Below are 16,729 nucleotides of genomic sequence, written 5' to 3' on the forward strand. Positions count from 1 at the left end.
GGCCTCTTTTGTAACTGTGTTGCTGAGTTATGCCTTTAAAGAAGATGGACGGCCACACACTCCAAGTCAACAAATATTATTTCCCTCTCAGGTCATGTACCATCGTGAAGGCATGACTTAAATAACACCAGTAAGGGAGTACATGGTAATAACTGACCAGGGCTCTCCATAATCAATGTGCTTAATAGCTTAGGAGCCTACTCTAAACTCACAGTCGATTTGCTTATAAATTATCTTGTCATGTTAAAATATAATTAAATGCACACAGTTAGGGACTCTTGGGAAAAACCACTGCAAGGACTCCATTTAAGGAATTGTCACAGACAGGCTGGGGTTTAGAAGTTAGTGGGTGTTTTTCATTGTGGTGGGTATATATTTTTATCCCACTGTGTCCAGCTAATATTGTCCATATGTGCATGGATGTAGGGTTATAACAGAACTTACTGAAGTAAATAGTGAAGATGACTGAGCCTCTCTGCCAGTCTCTTTGGCCATGATCATATGTGAGCATCTTTTTTTTTTAATTTAATTTTTTTAATTATTCACTTTACATCCCGCTTGCTACCCCCACTCCTGGCCACCCCCTCCTACATGCCTTTCCCCATTTTCTCTCTCCTTTCTCCTCTGAGTAGGTGCCAGGCCACCCTGGGCATCCCCCACCCTGGGCATCCCCCACCCTGGCACTTCAAGTCTCTGCGAGGCTAGGAGCTTCCTTTCATACTGAGGGCAGACAAGGCGGCCCGGCCAGAGCATATCCCATGTACAGAATAACCCCCATTCAGGTTGTTCAGGATCCACATGAAGGTTATGGTGCACATCTGCTACAGATGTGCTGAGAGACCTGGGTCCAGCCTGGGTATGCTCTTTGGTTGGTGGTCTAGACTCTGAGAGCCCCAAAGGTCCAGGTTAGTTGACTCTGTTGGTCTTCCTAGAGAGGTCCTATCTCCTTTGTGGCCCACAATCCTTCCTCCTGTTCTTTTTTAAGAGTCCCCAAGCCCCATCCACTGTTTGGTTGTGGGTATCTGCATCTGTCTCAGTCAGCTGCTGGGTGGAGCCTCTCAGAGGACAGCCATGCTCCTGTCTGCAAGCATCACAGAGATGAGGTGGCTGAGTGGTTAGGGCGATGGATTGCTAGCATCTTTTATGGGGTCTTTCAGAAGCAGAACCCTGTGCTGAGGCTGCGGGTGGAAGCTCTATGGGTGATTCTTATGGAGGGTATGAAGTTTGCTGCTTGCTTCACCGTTCTGAAGCTCCATGCTCCAGGACAGTATTTATCCTTAAAGTATGGACACACGTGAGTAGCTTTACCATCAAGTAGGACAGTGGCTCTCAACCTTCATAATGATGCAACCCTTGAATGAGGTTCCTCAGGGTGTGGTGACCTCCCCAACCATGAATCTGTTTTGTTTCTACTCTCACGAATAATAATGTACATATCTAATATGCCACCTTAAAGGGGTTGAAGGCCACAGGTTGAGAACTGCTGGTCTAGGGTATTGTCCATCATACCGAATCCTGGTCTAACCTCAGAACTGCTTCATCCGAAAATCTGGAGTCACGTCCAATAACGTGGGCTTTAACAACCCCTCCCAAGTCACTCTGACACGACCTCAAGTGTGAGAGCTGCTTCTCTAGACAAGTGTGAGACTTGAAGCTCTGACATCACAGGTGGGGGATTTACCAACACCTGTCCAAATGTCCCCTGCAGGAAGGGAACACAGTATTTCGTAACAATTTCATTAGAATGATCGAGTAGCTGGCGAGGGACCTGAAAGCAAGACCTGGCCCTGGCAGCTTCTACGGCTTTAACTAGGACAGCTTCACTTCTATTCAACTGCAGTTTCTCCATGTATCAAATGTGCATTGCAATACCGAGTCACATTATAAATTAGCATTGTGAAAGGACCACACTGAAAGTCTGACCTCGGCATTCACTGTAGGCTGGAAACCTGTTGTTTACAAAATAGCTGAAGGGCGGCCCTTGCCCTCCAATTAGACCTTGCTAGTCTGCACAGTCCTTGCCAGACTGACTTTGAAGTGCCTCTTCTGCAGGCCTTGGACTGCTGTAATGCCTCTCAGCAAGGATAAGCCAATCTATTTTGGTCTCTGTGACTACTGTAGCTTTTGTGTCCTGGAGTGATGCCAAATGCTATAAATGTTGTGGCTTACCAAGGTCTTCACATGCGACAGAAGGCTGGCCACTCCATCTGTCTGGTAAAAGTCTGACAGGTCTAAAGGGGTTGTTCATCTTCCCCAACTTACCTTTTCCCCGCTTTGGGTTACACATTAGAAGTTCAGTCTAGCCTGAGTGTAGCTCACAGTTGCTTTCCAAGGCAAGGTGTACTTGTTTATGAGATGGGATTCCTGTTGTAATTTCTTAGAAGCTCAGATCATTAACACTGACACGTGTAGCCCGAGGAGAAAGACTGGTGCAGGGGTTACCCAGTCGTCATGCCGTGAAACTGAGAAAGCCCTGTGTTTAGAGATTAAAGATAGAACCTTGTGTTCTGATTGCTTGTTGCTGTTTCCTGAGTCTCCTATATACTCACTGGTGTGAAATGTGGTTCATTTTTAACCCTTTTCTGCTCTTTAGAGCAGTGTCCACTGTCCTCCTGAGGAATTAATGTTTGTTGGTACTTTTAAAGCATTTTTTCTTTATCTTACATAAAAAACAATACATAGATATAGATAAAACACCACAAGGAGCAAAACACACGACTTAAATTCTTCTTCTCATGGAAATGGTTTGTGATATGGGGGAAGGTTGTCATATAAGCCACAACTAAAAGTAGCAGGCATTGGCTTTACTGAGTGTCTTTCAGCCACACACTACTGCAGAAGTTCTTTAGCTATACATATATCTCCTAACTAGATGCTTGCTTGCTATAATGCAGAACTGAAAGGCTTCAAGGACACGGAGAGACTCTAGGTTGTTTCACGACACCTAACTCCACATACCTAACCCTGTTGTTGTAATTCTACCTTCTGTAAAGTCTGACCACAGGGAGGCAGTATTGAGTAGGGAGGGGCTCAAGGGCATACTCTCTCTCTCTCTCTCTCTCTCTCTCTCTCTCTCTCTCTCTCTCTGATTTTCATTTTCATTTTGCTATTAAAATTAATTTTTTTACTTATTCGCTTTATATCCTGCTCATTGTCCCTCTCCCCATCCCCCATCACAATCCTTCTCCCTCCCCTCCCCCTCCCTGCCCCACCTGCTCATAGAGCATACTCTTTTTTTTTATTCGATATAATTTATTTACATTTCAAATGATTTCCCTTTTCTAGCCCCCCCACTCCCCGAAAGTCCCGTAAGCCCCCTTCTCTTCCCCTGTCCTCCCACCCACCCCTTCCCACTTCCCCGTTCTGGTTTTGCCTAATACTGTTTCACTGAGTCTTTCCAGAACCAGGGGCCACTCCTCCTTTCTTCTTGTACCTCATTTGATGTGTGGATTATGTTTTGGGTATTCCAGTTTTCTAGGTTAATATCCACTTATTAGTGAGTGCATACCATGATTCACCTTTTGAGTCTGGGTTACCTCACTTAGTATGATATTCTCTAGCTCCATCCATTTGCCTAAGAATTTCATGAATTCATTGTTTCTAACAGCTGAATAGTACTCCATTGTGTAGATATACCACATTTTTTGCATCCACTCTTCTGTTGAGGGATACCTGGGTTCTTTCCAGCATCTGGCAATTATAAATAGGGCTGCTATGAACATAGTAGAACATGTATCCTTATTACATGGTGGGGAGTCTTCTGGGTATATGCCCAGGAGTGGTATAGCAGGATCTTCTGGAAGTGAGGTGCCCAGTTTTCGGAGGAACCGCCAGACTGCTTTCCAGAGTGGTTGTACCAATTTGCAACCCCACCAGCAGTGGAGGAGTGTTCCTCTTTCTCCACACCCTCTCCAACACCTGCTGTCTCCTGAATTTTTAATCTTAGCCATTCTGACTGGTGTAAGATGAAATCTTAGGGTTGTTTTGATTTGCATTTCCCTAATGACTAATGAAGTTGAGCATTTTTTTTTTTTATTTTATTTTTTACATTTTCTTTTTTTTTTTTATTATTCGATATAATTTATTTACATTTCAAATGATTTCCCCTTTTCTAGCCCCCCCACTCCCCGAAAGTCCCGCAAGCCCCCTTCTCTTCCCCTGTCCTCCCACCCACCCTTTCCCACTTCCCCGTTCTGGTTTTGCTGAATACTGTTTCACTGAGTCTTTCCAGAACCAGGGGCCACTCCTCCTTTCTTCTTGTACCTCATTTGATGTGTGGATTATGTTTTGGGTATTCCAGTTTTCTAGGTTAATATCCACTTATTAGTGAGTGCATACCATGATTCACCTTTTGAGTCTGGGTTACCTCACTTAGTATGATATTCTCTAGATCCATCCATTTGCCTAAGAATTTCATGAATTCATTGTTTCTAATGGCTGAATAGTACTCCATTGTGTAGATATACCACATTTTTTGCATCCACTCTTCTGTTGAGGGATACCTGGGTTCTTTCCAGCATCTGGCAATTACAAATAGGGCTGCTATGAACATAGTAGAACATGTATCCTTATTACATGGTGGGGAGTCTTCTGGGTATATGCCCAGGAGTGGTATAGCAGGATCTTCTGGAAGTGAGGTGCCCAGTTTTCGGAGGAACCGCCAGACTGCTTTCCAGAGTGGTTGTACCAATTTGCAACCCCACCAGCAGTGGAGGAGTGTTCCTCTTTCTCCACACCCTCTCCAACACCTGCTGTCTCCTGAATTTTTAATCTTAGCCATTCTGACTGGTGTAAGATGAAATCTTAGGGTTGTTTTGATTTGCATTTCCCTAATGACTAATGAAGTTGAGCATTTTTTAAGATGCTTCTCCGCCATCCGAAGTTCTTCAGGTGAGAATTCTTTGTTTAACTCTGTACCCCATTTTTTAATAGGGTTGTTTGGTTTTCTGGAGTCTAACTTCTTGAGTTCTTTATATATATTGGATATTAGCCCTCTATCTGATGTAGGATTGGTGAAGATCTTTTCCCAATTTGTTGGTTGCCGATTTGTCCTCTTGATGGTGTCTTTTGCCTTACAGAAACTTTGTAATTTTATGAGGTCCCATTTGTCAATTCTTGCTCTTAGAGCATACGCTATTGGTGTTCTGTTCAGAAACTTTCTCCCTGTACCGATGTCCTCAAGGGTCTTCACCAGGTTCTTTTCTATTAGCTTCAGAATGTCTGGCTTTATGTGGAGGTCCTTGATCCATTTGGATTTGAGCTTAGTACAAGGAGACAAGGATGGATCAATTCGCATTCTTCTGCATGCTGACCTCCAGTTGAACCAGCACCATTTGTTGAAAAGGCTATCTTTTTTCCATTGGATGTTTTCAGCCTCTTTGTCGAGGATCAAGTGGCCATAGGTGTGTGGGTTCATTTCTGGATCTTCAATCCTGTTTCATTGATCCTCCTGCCTGTCACTGTACCAATACCATGCAGTTTTTAACACTATTGCTCTGTAGTATTGCTTGAGGTCAGGGATACTGATTCCCCCAGATTTTCTTTTGTTGCTGAGAATAGTTTTAGCTATCCTGGGTTTTTTGTTGTTCCAGATGAATTTGATAATTGCTCTTTCTAACTCTGTGAAGAATTGAGTTGGGATTTTGATGGGTATTGCATTGAATCTGTATAGTGCTTTAGGCAAAATGGCCATTTTAACTATATTGATTCTACCGATCCATGAGCATGGGAGGTTTTCCCATTTTTTGAGGTCTTCTTCCATTTCATTCTTCAGAGTCTTGAAGTTCTTGTCATACAGATCTTTCACATGTTTGGTAAGAGTCACCCCAAGATACTTTATACTGTTTGTGGCTATTGTGAAGGGGGTCATTTCCCTAATTTCTTTCTCAGCCTGCTTATCGTTTGAGTATAGGAAGGCCACTGATTTGCTTGAGTTGATTTTATAACCTGCCACTTTGCTGAAGTTGTTTATCAGCTGTAGGAGCTCTCTAGTGGAGTTCTTTGGGTCACTTAGGTAGACGATCATGTCGTCTACAAATAATGATAGTTTGACTTCTTCCTTTCCAATTTGTATCCCTTTGACCTCCTTATGTTGTCGAATTGCCCGAGCTAGTACCTCAAGTACAATATTGAAAAGATAAGGAGAAAGGGGGCAGCCTTGTCTGGTCCCTGATTTCAGTGGGATTGCTTCAAGTTTCTCTCCATTTACTTTGATGCTGGCTACCGGTTTGCTGTATATTGCTTTTACTCTTAATTGTGCTTCCCGTGCTTGCATTGCTGCTGTGCTTTGCCAGCTAGGAAGCTGCCTTGGCCACATTAATCTACCAGAATTCTCGTGCAGTGTGAAATACCGCCTTGTGGCTCATAACCTGTAGCTGTGACTTTTATTGTTGATATAGTTGTTATTCTCTAAGGAGCCTATGGAGATCTAAAACACACACACACACACACACACACACATATATATATATATATATATATATATATATATATACATATACATATACATATATATATATACTGATCATGAATAAGAATAATTTACTTTGCAAAGCAAGATAGGCTACTATAAGTATGAAACAATTATACGGAAGAGCTCTTAAGATTGTCCGTAGTAGCAACAAAGGAAAAGTTCAGTAGAAGGATAGAAATGGAAATCATCTGGAAAACAGAACCGAACAACTCAATGGGAAAATGGAACAGTGTAAAAATTGAAGGGATATGTTCTGGGGGAAGACCCCAAGGGAAAAAGCTCCCAAAAGACACAGCACGGGTTTTCAAATAAATAATTAAAGAAAATATGTTAGGGCTAATGAGCATGTCTTCCTAGAGCTAATAGACTTAGAAAATGCACATTAGAGCAACTGGATAAAATCTGTAGCAAGGTGCGTCGTTGTGAAGTTTCAGAATGTTGCTTGAAAGGGGAAACAGCGCCATGTCCACAGGAGCCATAGAGTCACAAAGCCTTCAGACTTCTGAACAAAGGACGCTGCCCAAGGGTCAGCGATGAGGAGGGAAACTTTTCAAACATCCAAGTGAACTATTAATGAAGTGTAAGCACGGAACAGGGACATTTGCAGCTATGTAAATCAAGACGAATGCCATCCCAGCCTCCTCTGTCTCAGAAAGTACCTGGTGAACGCAACCCCCAAAATGAGGAAGAACACTGAAAAAGAGGAAGATGGGATTCTCATGCCAGGGACTTCAAAGGAAACGTTTATGCTGATGGTGTAGAGGCTACCGGGAAGCTCTATAGATTGAATCCAGATCGGGTCAGGAGGACAACGTTCTCAGTACCGAGTTCGAAGATGAAGACTGTCATCAGTGGGTCATGTGATGTTTGACCATATGAGGAGAAATTCCTGGTTACCGAATAAGAGGTCATTAACACCTGGAGAAAGGAAGAGAGACAAGAGACAAGATGCAGTCCTGTGAAGTTTCGGTAGCTCTGTAGCTAACCACAAACAGTCCTTTACAAAGGCAGTATAGATAAAGTAGAAAACTCAGATTTAACTGGTGATAAAATGTTGAGGGAGGAAGAAAGAAAGAGGGGAGGAGAGGTAATGGGGAGGGGAGGAGAAGGGAGAGGGGGAGGGGTAAAGAATGTGTGTTAAAACAAGCAAGAATACTTACTTGATCTTCCAGTTCATGTCTGAACCAGAAAGACTAAGGAATGATACCATGAGTGGAATACTGGAAGTGTCGTCAGTACAAATCAGTGCTTCTCAACAGGCGTGGGGGTTTACAACCCCTTTGGGGGAGTCACATGTCAGCTATACTGTGTGTCAGATATTTACATTGTGACTCATAATAGTAATACAATTACAGCTCTGAAGTAGTGACACAAACCTTTTGTGGTTGGGGGTTCCTACAACATGAGGAACTTTATCAAAGAGATGTAGCATCTGGAAGGCTGAGAACCGCTGGTGTCAATCATCTCAAGACTCTCGCTTTTGGGGGTGTAGTTCAAAGTGTGGGAGAAGAAAATGATAATAAAACTTTGCAGTATAAGACTGACTAACAAAACTTGAGTTTTGGAACTTTGTACAGGTATTACTTCGATTAAATATTAAAATAAAATTTAATTCCTTCTCCAACACCCCAAATTAAACTCATACAGATACACACACACACACACACACACACACACACACACACACACACACACATTATTAATGTATATGAGGGCAGATTAAAAGCAGTAAATACTGTGAAAGGTCGTGTATCTCTTTGCAGAGGTGCTGCTCCGTACCTGATTGCATTTCTCGTCTCTCCTTTTAGAAGCTTTCCATGTCTTTAATGTCACCTCTTAAGACCTTGTGCATGATGTGCTTCTCAACCAACTTTTGTGGGTTTTCTTTCCTTTCCTTGGCTTAGGTTTTTGCTATGTCATGTGTTTAAGGTTGTGTTGAGATGTCTACCAAGAGCCAGTTATCAACAGTGACATTGACTGACATATAAGCTTGTAAAGTGAATTGATTTATTGTCATGGGATGATGAATAAAGTAAAACTAGTAAATTTTAGGAGGCCTTTTTGAGACGATGAAGGTCAGAACTCTGCTTTCTGTACAGGTTTAGCCAGTACTCAGGATTTTGACAAAAGACTTGTTCAGGCTGGTCTTGAACTCACTCTGAAGTTCATGCTGGTTTCATATGTGGAGCGTGTGATCCTTCTGCCTCAGCCCCTCAAGGACTGTGATTACATTGTATTCTGTTTTCACATTTATTACATTCCTGTAATGTGAATTGTGATGTCTATAACACACTGTGAGGAAGGTGCGTGTCGCTTGCTTGGTGTCTTAATGTCCTGTCCCCATTTGCATTTATCTCTGTGAGGGAAGACCTAGCAGCACTCTTGCTGATCTTGTGGATGAGAAACCCTTAAGGCTGACACGGGAATATGCCCTGAAGCTTGGGGAATCTTTGTAGTTGTCCTGCAGCTGAGGAAGGAGCTGTGGCAGTTTGGAAGATGTGCATGCACTGCACTCTGGTGACTGTTACTGTAGCTGGCTGGTTCGGATGAACGGAGGGGCTTAGCTTAATGCTTAGGTGGGGTGAAAACTATGAATTGTCTTCTGGGATTTTCCTGGAGTGTGGAGAGCCTTATTGGGGTGTCGTGCTGCCTGGCAGTAGCCTGACATTGACCAGGGACAAGGGCTCAAGCAGGAATCTGACATTAGGGCATAATAAGGAAGTAGGTTACGGCAGAAGCAAGCTTCAGGCAAGATTCTGGGCTTGGACAAGGAAGTAGGCTCAGGTAGTTTGGTCATCTTTACACACCCTTGGAAGCAACTGTCCCTGAATGTGGGACTTTGCTTACTGCCTTGACAATTTTGTGTTTACTGTCTTGCTTGTCCTTATTGTACTACTATGGATCTTAATTCCTGCATGTAATTAAATGGGTATAAAAATGGATTGAGAATTACTAAACCTGCCCTTCAGTCTCAGAATTGACTGGGGTCATACCGCAGTTTTGTTTTATTGTCTCTTTCTTTTCAATCCTCACTCCTGCGCTGGAGAATCTGTTGACTGACTTGGTCACTGCACAACTGCAAGCTGCATTCCTAACGACCTTGTCTGTGCTCTTCACACAGGGAGCGAACAGAATGAGAGGGCGGCTCGGAAGTGTGGACAGCTTTGACCGGTCCAACAGTCTTGCCTCAGAGAAGGTATCTAGTCATGGCTCTCTGGTTTACCAAACACTGCTCTTAGCCAAAGCCATGGTAAAACATGCATGCCTAATTATTTTGTAATGTTGTGATGAGGGTTTTTTTTTAATCTTTCAATAAATAAATATTGGGTGCTCTGTTGTTTTAAGTGAGAAGACTTATTTTTATCCAGATAAGCTCCCTCCTGTTGGAACACGGTATACCCTTCATTGGCTAACTCTGTGCTTTTGCTTTACACTACAGAGAGTTTGCATATTGTATTTGAGCAACTGTTGGTTTAAAGTCAACGAAACTGAACCACCTGAAACACACACACACACACACACACCACATACACACACATGCACACACCCACACAACACACATGTAGACACACAACGCACAAAGACACATATACACAGACATACAAACACATACACAGATACAGACATGCAGACCCAGACAAGGCACACACAGAGACACACAAGACACAAGCACACACACAAGGCACTCACACAGACACACAAGACACACACACACACAGAAGGCACCTGCACAGTCACACAAGACACAAACACACACATAGAAGGCACCTGCACAGACACAGATGCACACACACACACACACACACACACACACACACATGCACGCACACGCACGCGAGTGCATGCATGTGAGCCCCCCTACTTGTTGTTATTGTTTTTCCATGTTACTTCTTTTCCTCCTTTTTGTTTTTCCTTCTATTTCAGCTGCAACATCATCGTCTGTCTCACAGACAGCCCTATTGTGGGTTTCCTGTTTCCTGTTTTCTATAATATGCAACTTGGGGCACTACCAAACTTTGTTGTCCTAGGAAAACATATATTTTTTTAATTAAACTTTTGCTGTCACCAGAGACCTAGTTGGTGCGTGTCTGCTCTCTGTAGCCCAGCTCATCGGGACAGACACTTTCTCTGTGGTGCTCATTTAAGTAGCATACCTGACTGGATCGAAAGATTTATGTTGTCTCTTCACCGGATGGGAGAGGCATTCCAGAGGGCTCCCTCTGGTTCATTTCCTGTTTTTCATGTCTTTTGAAAGACAGGGTTCATGCTACGGGACAGAAATATCCAGAGTGGAGGAAGATAGTTCACAGGCTTTAATTTAATTTTCCAAAGGCTTTGCACTGAGCCCCAGGCACCGAGGCGCTGTGACACTGTTTTGACATTACTGGACAGACATACAGAGCCATGGGTCACAGAACTTAGGAGATCCCTGAACGGGGCTCCGCCCTCTTTCGGTCCTGGCCTCTTCTCATCTCTGTGGCAACCATGGGAAGGCTATAGGAGCCCTGGCATTTTACCGCAGCCCTCGGGGGAAGGGTACCTTTTCTTATCAGCCTTCTTGCTTTCCTGACCATCTTTTCGGATGCTCTGTGACACCTGCTTATCAACAGCAGTGGGTTGTGGTGAAACAGATTAGTCTTCACCAGGGTTGAGTAAAAAGAAAAACAAGGCAGTTTTGTCATGAGTCAGGAAGAAGACAGGTCCCCTTTCACAGCTCAGCCCCAGTGACTGGTGTCTGTAGGGAGCCTGGTGGCCGCACACACCTTCCCAGTGGTTGGTTTCTGTTGTAGGACTTCTCGCCAGGGGACTCTCCTCCTGGGACACCGCCAGCCTCTCCGCTGTCCTCTGCCTGGCACGCCTTCCCCGAGGAGGATTCCGACTCGCCACAGTTTCGAAGACGGGCTCACACGTTCAGCCATCCACCTTCAAGTTCGAGGAGGAAGCTGAACTTGCAAGATGGGAAGGCCCACGGCCTGCGGTCCCCTCTCCTGAGGCAGAGCTCCAGCGAGCAATGCAGGTAGGCCCTAGCCTGTCCCCGACTGTGGGGCAGCGCAGTTGAGTGTCATTCTGTTTGGGTCACGTTGGAGTCAGTGTGGATTGCGTTTCACTCTATAACCAGATGTTAGGGGTTCAGAAGGAGCGGAAAAGTATGGGGTGCACTTCTCTCAGGGAAGATGGGTGAGGTTAAGATATTCCCTGAGAAAGTTCTAACATTTCAAATGGAAACTTTCTATTCTTTTCTTTCTTTCTTTTTTTTTTTTTTTGCCCCAGAAATAACAGAGAAAACATGACATTCGATTGTTTTGCCTTAAAAAAAAAAAAAGGCCCGGGCCGGGCGGTGGTGGCGCACGCCTGTAATCCCAGCACTCTGGGAGGCAGAGGCAGGTGGATTTCTGAGTTCGAGGCCAGCCTGGTGTACAGAGTGAGTTCCAGGACAGCCAGGGCTACACAGAGAAACCCTGTCTCAAAAAAGCCAAATCCAAAAAAACCAAAAAAAAAAAAAAAAAAAAAAAAAAAAAGGCCCATATTACATCCTGTCTCTTCAGTGCTGTCTCAGAGGGAGTCCACTAACATCAGTGTCCAGCCTAGAGCTTCTAGTCAGCCTGAGGTCACATATACCAGGTTAAGGCAGATGTCTGATTTCCTTCACACAGGTGACAACATTTGGCTGTTTGTTTGTTTTTTTAACTACACAGTAAATTAAAGCTACATATGAAAATCACCGCACATTTTTATCATTTTATCTAAAACCATATCTATGAAATACATATATAGCTCAGATTCATGTTTTGGAGCTATTTTTTTACCCTCTTTTCTCCCCATGTCTTTCATGTGGACAGTAGGGTTGACTACTCATGTTAGTCAGAGACATAAATAAAACTACTGGAAAACAAAACACCATATAAAAAGGCCAGTTTTACTATGAAGGGTTATCAGAATTACTCTCCTGTTGTTTTTATCATGTTTTCCTCTCATAATACAGCTTTCATTGCTGTTTTCTGATTGATTTGAATTCTAAAATCCAAGTAGATTATAAAACACGTAGGTTACCAAAAAGAAAAAAAGAAAATTAAAGCAATGAATTGACTTCAGAACCTGTGTGTATGTGGAGATTAAGTGGTTCATAAGCAACCCAAAATTTTATAAATAATCACTCTATTGATTTTTACCTGAGACAGTAAATCAAGAATAAAAGGCATCAGTCAGTTTGAAAGACAAATGGTGTCTCTTACAATTCTTTCCCGATTTTTCCAAAAGTCGTATCATATACATTCAAATAATTTTGATCATTGTCGGAATAAAAAGGTGTCATTTTATGCTATTTAGATGCCTTCTGTACTGAAACCCCCTGGTTTGTTAACAGAACCATGTGAGAGGTTTAGGGCTTTGGATTAACAGTGCCTCAGGTCTACATAGGAGATAACACGAATATAATGTTCGATAAGTCAGAGATACTGTGTATGGAGACTGACATCTGCCAAATCTGCCCTTCACCCATATGTAGAAGTGGTTTGTATCCTTAGAGTAGTTATTATTTGTATTATTCATCGTCAGTTTATCTTCAGGAAGCTGTCTTCCAGAAACTATTTGTGTTTTCCTACCCCGACCCTTGACGCCTCTTCTGCATGTAAACACACCTTTGGTTCCCAAAGTGTTAAGATGCAGCTTGTGAGAGGGTGAAACTTCAGCTTAGCCCCCAGCAGCAGACTGCATACCCTTCTCTGTAAGTTTCGTGCAAACTCCAGCTCACGGCCCTTCAAGGAAAGAGTAAACTAATAGCAAGAACCTGTTTATGTGCTTTTTCTTAGTAAGTGACGGTTTCGCTGAAATATAGATTGTAAGAGAAATCTGCTGTGTTTTCTGTAGCATTCTCCCGTCAGCCCGGCGCATGTACAAGGAGAGTAATTCTTCCTCCAGCCTTCCAAGCCTTCACACATCCTTCTCTGCCCCCTCCTTCACTGCTCCCTCTTTCCTGAAAAGCTTTTACCAGAATTCAGGTAGACTGTCCCCACAGTATGAAAATGAAATCAGGTGAGACCGGTGTGCTGTCCGCCAAGCGCCATTTTGCTCTGGTGATACATTGATAATGTTACTAAAAAAAAAAAAAAAAAAAAAAAGGGAGGCTGGTTCATTTCAGAGTGAGACTTGTGCTTCTGCGTGCTTGTTCTAACCTGCTTCTAATGTGTTGACTTGAATTCTCATTAATTTTATTAAGAATAAATGATTAGAACGTGCACTTACAAAGCTTTCTTCTGGTGATGTGATTATGTGTTTTTGAATTAAGTTTTTGATCTATGAAATGCCCTTCTTCGCCACCGTCCCAGAATCTAAACCTCGTGTTGTTGGAAACAAGACCTGGTGTCATTGTGTAGCAAGAAAGCTTTTCACACTGGCTGTATTTTTGGCACCACAGAGCCACTGACTAAAGCAGCTTGGGAACAGGATGGGTGCAGTATCTCTTTATTTGTAAGTTTGTGGGATATCCCGTAGGTATTATTTTGGTTTTTCTCAATGACCAGGTTTACATGTTTGAGTCTCACTGTATGCTCTACAATGGGCTCAGGAGAATGTCAGTGGGTGCTCTCAGAACACGGGAGAGATCTGAACCTGCAGCTTTTCTTCCTGTTTTTTTTTCCCTAGAAAATTTACATAACTCTCATTGCATGCCCTTTTCCAAAACTAGAAACAGTGGGCTTTAGAGAACTGCCTCTCTGTAAGTCGAGATTATATTGGTTCTATACCTGCTAAGTGGAGTATTGTCAGTTTATGGACAATGATAGGATTCCTCCAAGGGACTGCTGTTGGCTTAACAATCCCAATCTCCTTACTCTTTTTGTGTCTAGATTAACTCATTCCTTTTTTATTACTGTCTAGTATTCTGCTTTTTAGCATCGTTTATCTGCTTTCCTGCTGAGGGACATGTGGGATGTTTCCAGTTGTTTCATGGCTGGAGATTCTTGTAGTCAAGTAGAGAATTGGATATTGCCAGCCAGCATGTGTGCCATGGAATAGTCTTTTGTTTTCTTTTCTTGTAGATGTACAAACATCTGAAAGCCAGCATATAAGTAGATAGGCCTCATTAAATGCTTAGATTTGATACATCCTGAGTTATTTCTGAGTATCCTTTGTCCATATGTGCCCACTCACAGACATGTGAAATTTCCTTTTGAATTAGTACATTGTGTTCAAACAGAATTTCTGGTGACAGAAGGCCACCATTTCCTAGGACAAAGAGCTTTCAGGAGGGAATATTGTGAGAAAAGTTTCTAAAGAAGCTTGCATAATATAGCTTATATTATATTATGTTATATTATGTTATGTTATGTTATATTATAGATTCTGTGAGTTTAGAGAACCAAGAGTTTCCACCATCAAGGTATCTGTAGCACTGTCCTCTCACAGAAATACATCATTCAAATGGCTTAACATAGTTGAGGTAAGCATATAGGGAGAACCCTAGCTTCCTTCCTTAAGTAGGGAACTGCCTTTCCCCAAAACGACAGTTAGACATAGGCATTAAGAAGCTGAGGGGGCAGCAGAGACCGGATGTGAATCATAGACTATTTCAGAGGTTGTCATTAATACGTAGCTGTTGCTTCTGTTGTTCAGTGTGACGGTGATCATTTGTCTTCAGGGATTCAGGCTTATTTGTGTTTTATTTTTGATGATTGTTTCCCATAGCCCCCCATCCGTCATGCTAATGGGAGGGTATTGAAGTGAGAAGGTGGATGTGAATACATGAGTTTGGGGTTGGCAAATTCCACTGTTGGGTCCCTGTGCCATTTGCAGGTTGCCTTTGAACGTGTAGAAAAGTCCTCAATGTTCAGATCATTGAAGATTATAAGTACTTTTGGATGCTTTTTCAATTGTGACAGATTCTAAAAATTAGAGAGCCAAGCCCCCCCCCCCCCTTCCCCATACAACTCTTTTAATAGTAGACTCATCAGGCCTGAAGTACAGTTTGGGTAAAACAACATCCAAAACCATTTTGACCAGAAAGCACCCCAACTCTAAGTGCACAGCTCAGTGGGTCACCAAGGAGAGAATGCCATCATGTCAACACTAAGCTGTCCACAGTGGAAGCGTGCTAGAAGTGTGGTGGCATCTGTCATTTCCTAGGACATTACTGCCTTCTGACCTCACACAGCAGAGCTGAGTTTACTGCTTGGGAATGCACTGTCGATGGGATGAGGCAGCATACGTTATTTCTGCATTTGCCTTCTGTGGACATTGCTTTGTGAGATTCATTCCTGGCTGTAGGTGTCTGCAGTGTATTTATTTCTATTGCTATGTGGTATCCTAATATATCTCATATATCACAACCCATGCATCTATGCTCTTATACATGGACAAGGGGTTATAGGATTTTGGTTTCTTAGAGGGCTGTTATGACAGTTATTGTATATATTTTCAGTTGTACATGCACATGTATCATTGATGGATGGCTTCGGAACAAAAGTATTGGACAAAGTGTATGTTCTTAGGTTTATTCGACTAATAAGCTGCTTGGACATAAACATACCCCTTACAATCTTGACAAGAATATATATTTCTATTTTGAAATAATAGCAAATTTGAAGAAAATTACAAAATACAGGATTTCCTTGAATTATTTATCTTGACTAATTAATAATTTTGTTGAATTTGCTGTATACATTTACAAAACTCTCCCCATGCACAAATGTAGATTCTTCAGTCTAGTCTATGTGTGAGTCGATTGTACCACATCCTTTGTTCTTAGTACATTAGGATCGATGTCTTTCCCAAGAATGATGACATTTAAGAAAATGGTGTTAATTCAGTGGTTTCTGAACTCTACATCTCTCATTATCACTCTTTATAGAGAGAACATCTTGTACATACAATTATGATGCTATCTCCAACTATTCATCATTATGAGGGAGGGAGGTATATAATATTATCAGCTATAATTTTCCTGTCACTTGGGTGCCTAATATCTTATTAGTTGCATAAATGAATCTCTAAATATTCCTAGTCAAGTCGGGAATAGGACATAGCAGGATATAGGCTAATGACAGTGTTACTTTTTAGAACAGAACCGCTATTCTAAATTGTTAATTCACGTTAGGGTACTGAGCAAAAAGGAGCCAAGGTCGTTTGAATGTCACAGCTCCTTGGCTGATAGATTCGTTTGCACAGATGTGAAATTGCAGCTGAAAAGGAATATGTGCATTTTTATGATTAATATCTTTGTTCAAATTTAATTTTTGAAAGGTTAATATTATTTCTCTTGGT

General features: G+C 42.3%; 1 protein-coding gene across 1 annotated transcript in view; it reads left to right on the top strand.

Moving 5' to 3' along the window:
- Positions 1–16,729, top strand: part of Tbc1d4 (TBC1 domain family member 4) — a 187,852-nt gene that overhangs the window by 131,692 nt on the left and 39,431 nt on the right. Inside the window, 2 exon segments of the mRNA XM_052190783.1 lie at positions 9,594–9,668; positions 11,263–11,489. Of these exon segments, the coding sequence (XP_052046743.1) occupies positions 9,594–9,668; positions 11,263–11,489 (302 nt within the window).

Source organism: Apodemus sylvaticus, chromosome 8 (assembly GCF_947179515.1).
Source record: "Apodemus sylvaticus chromosome 8, mApoSyl1.1, whole genome shotgun sequence".
NCBI lineage: Eukaryota > Metazoa > Chordata > Mammalia > Rodentia > Muridae > Apodemus > Apodemus sylvaticus.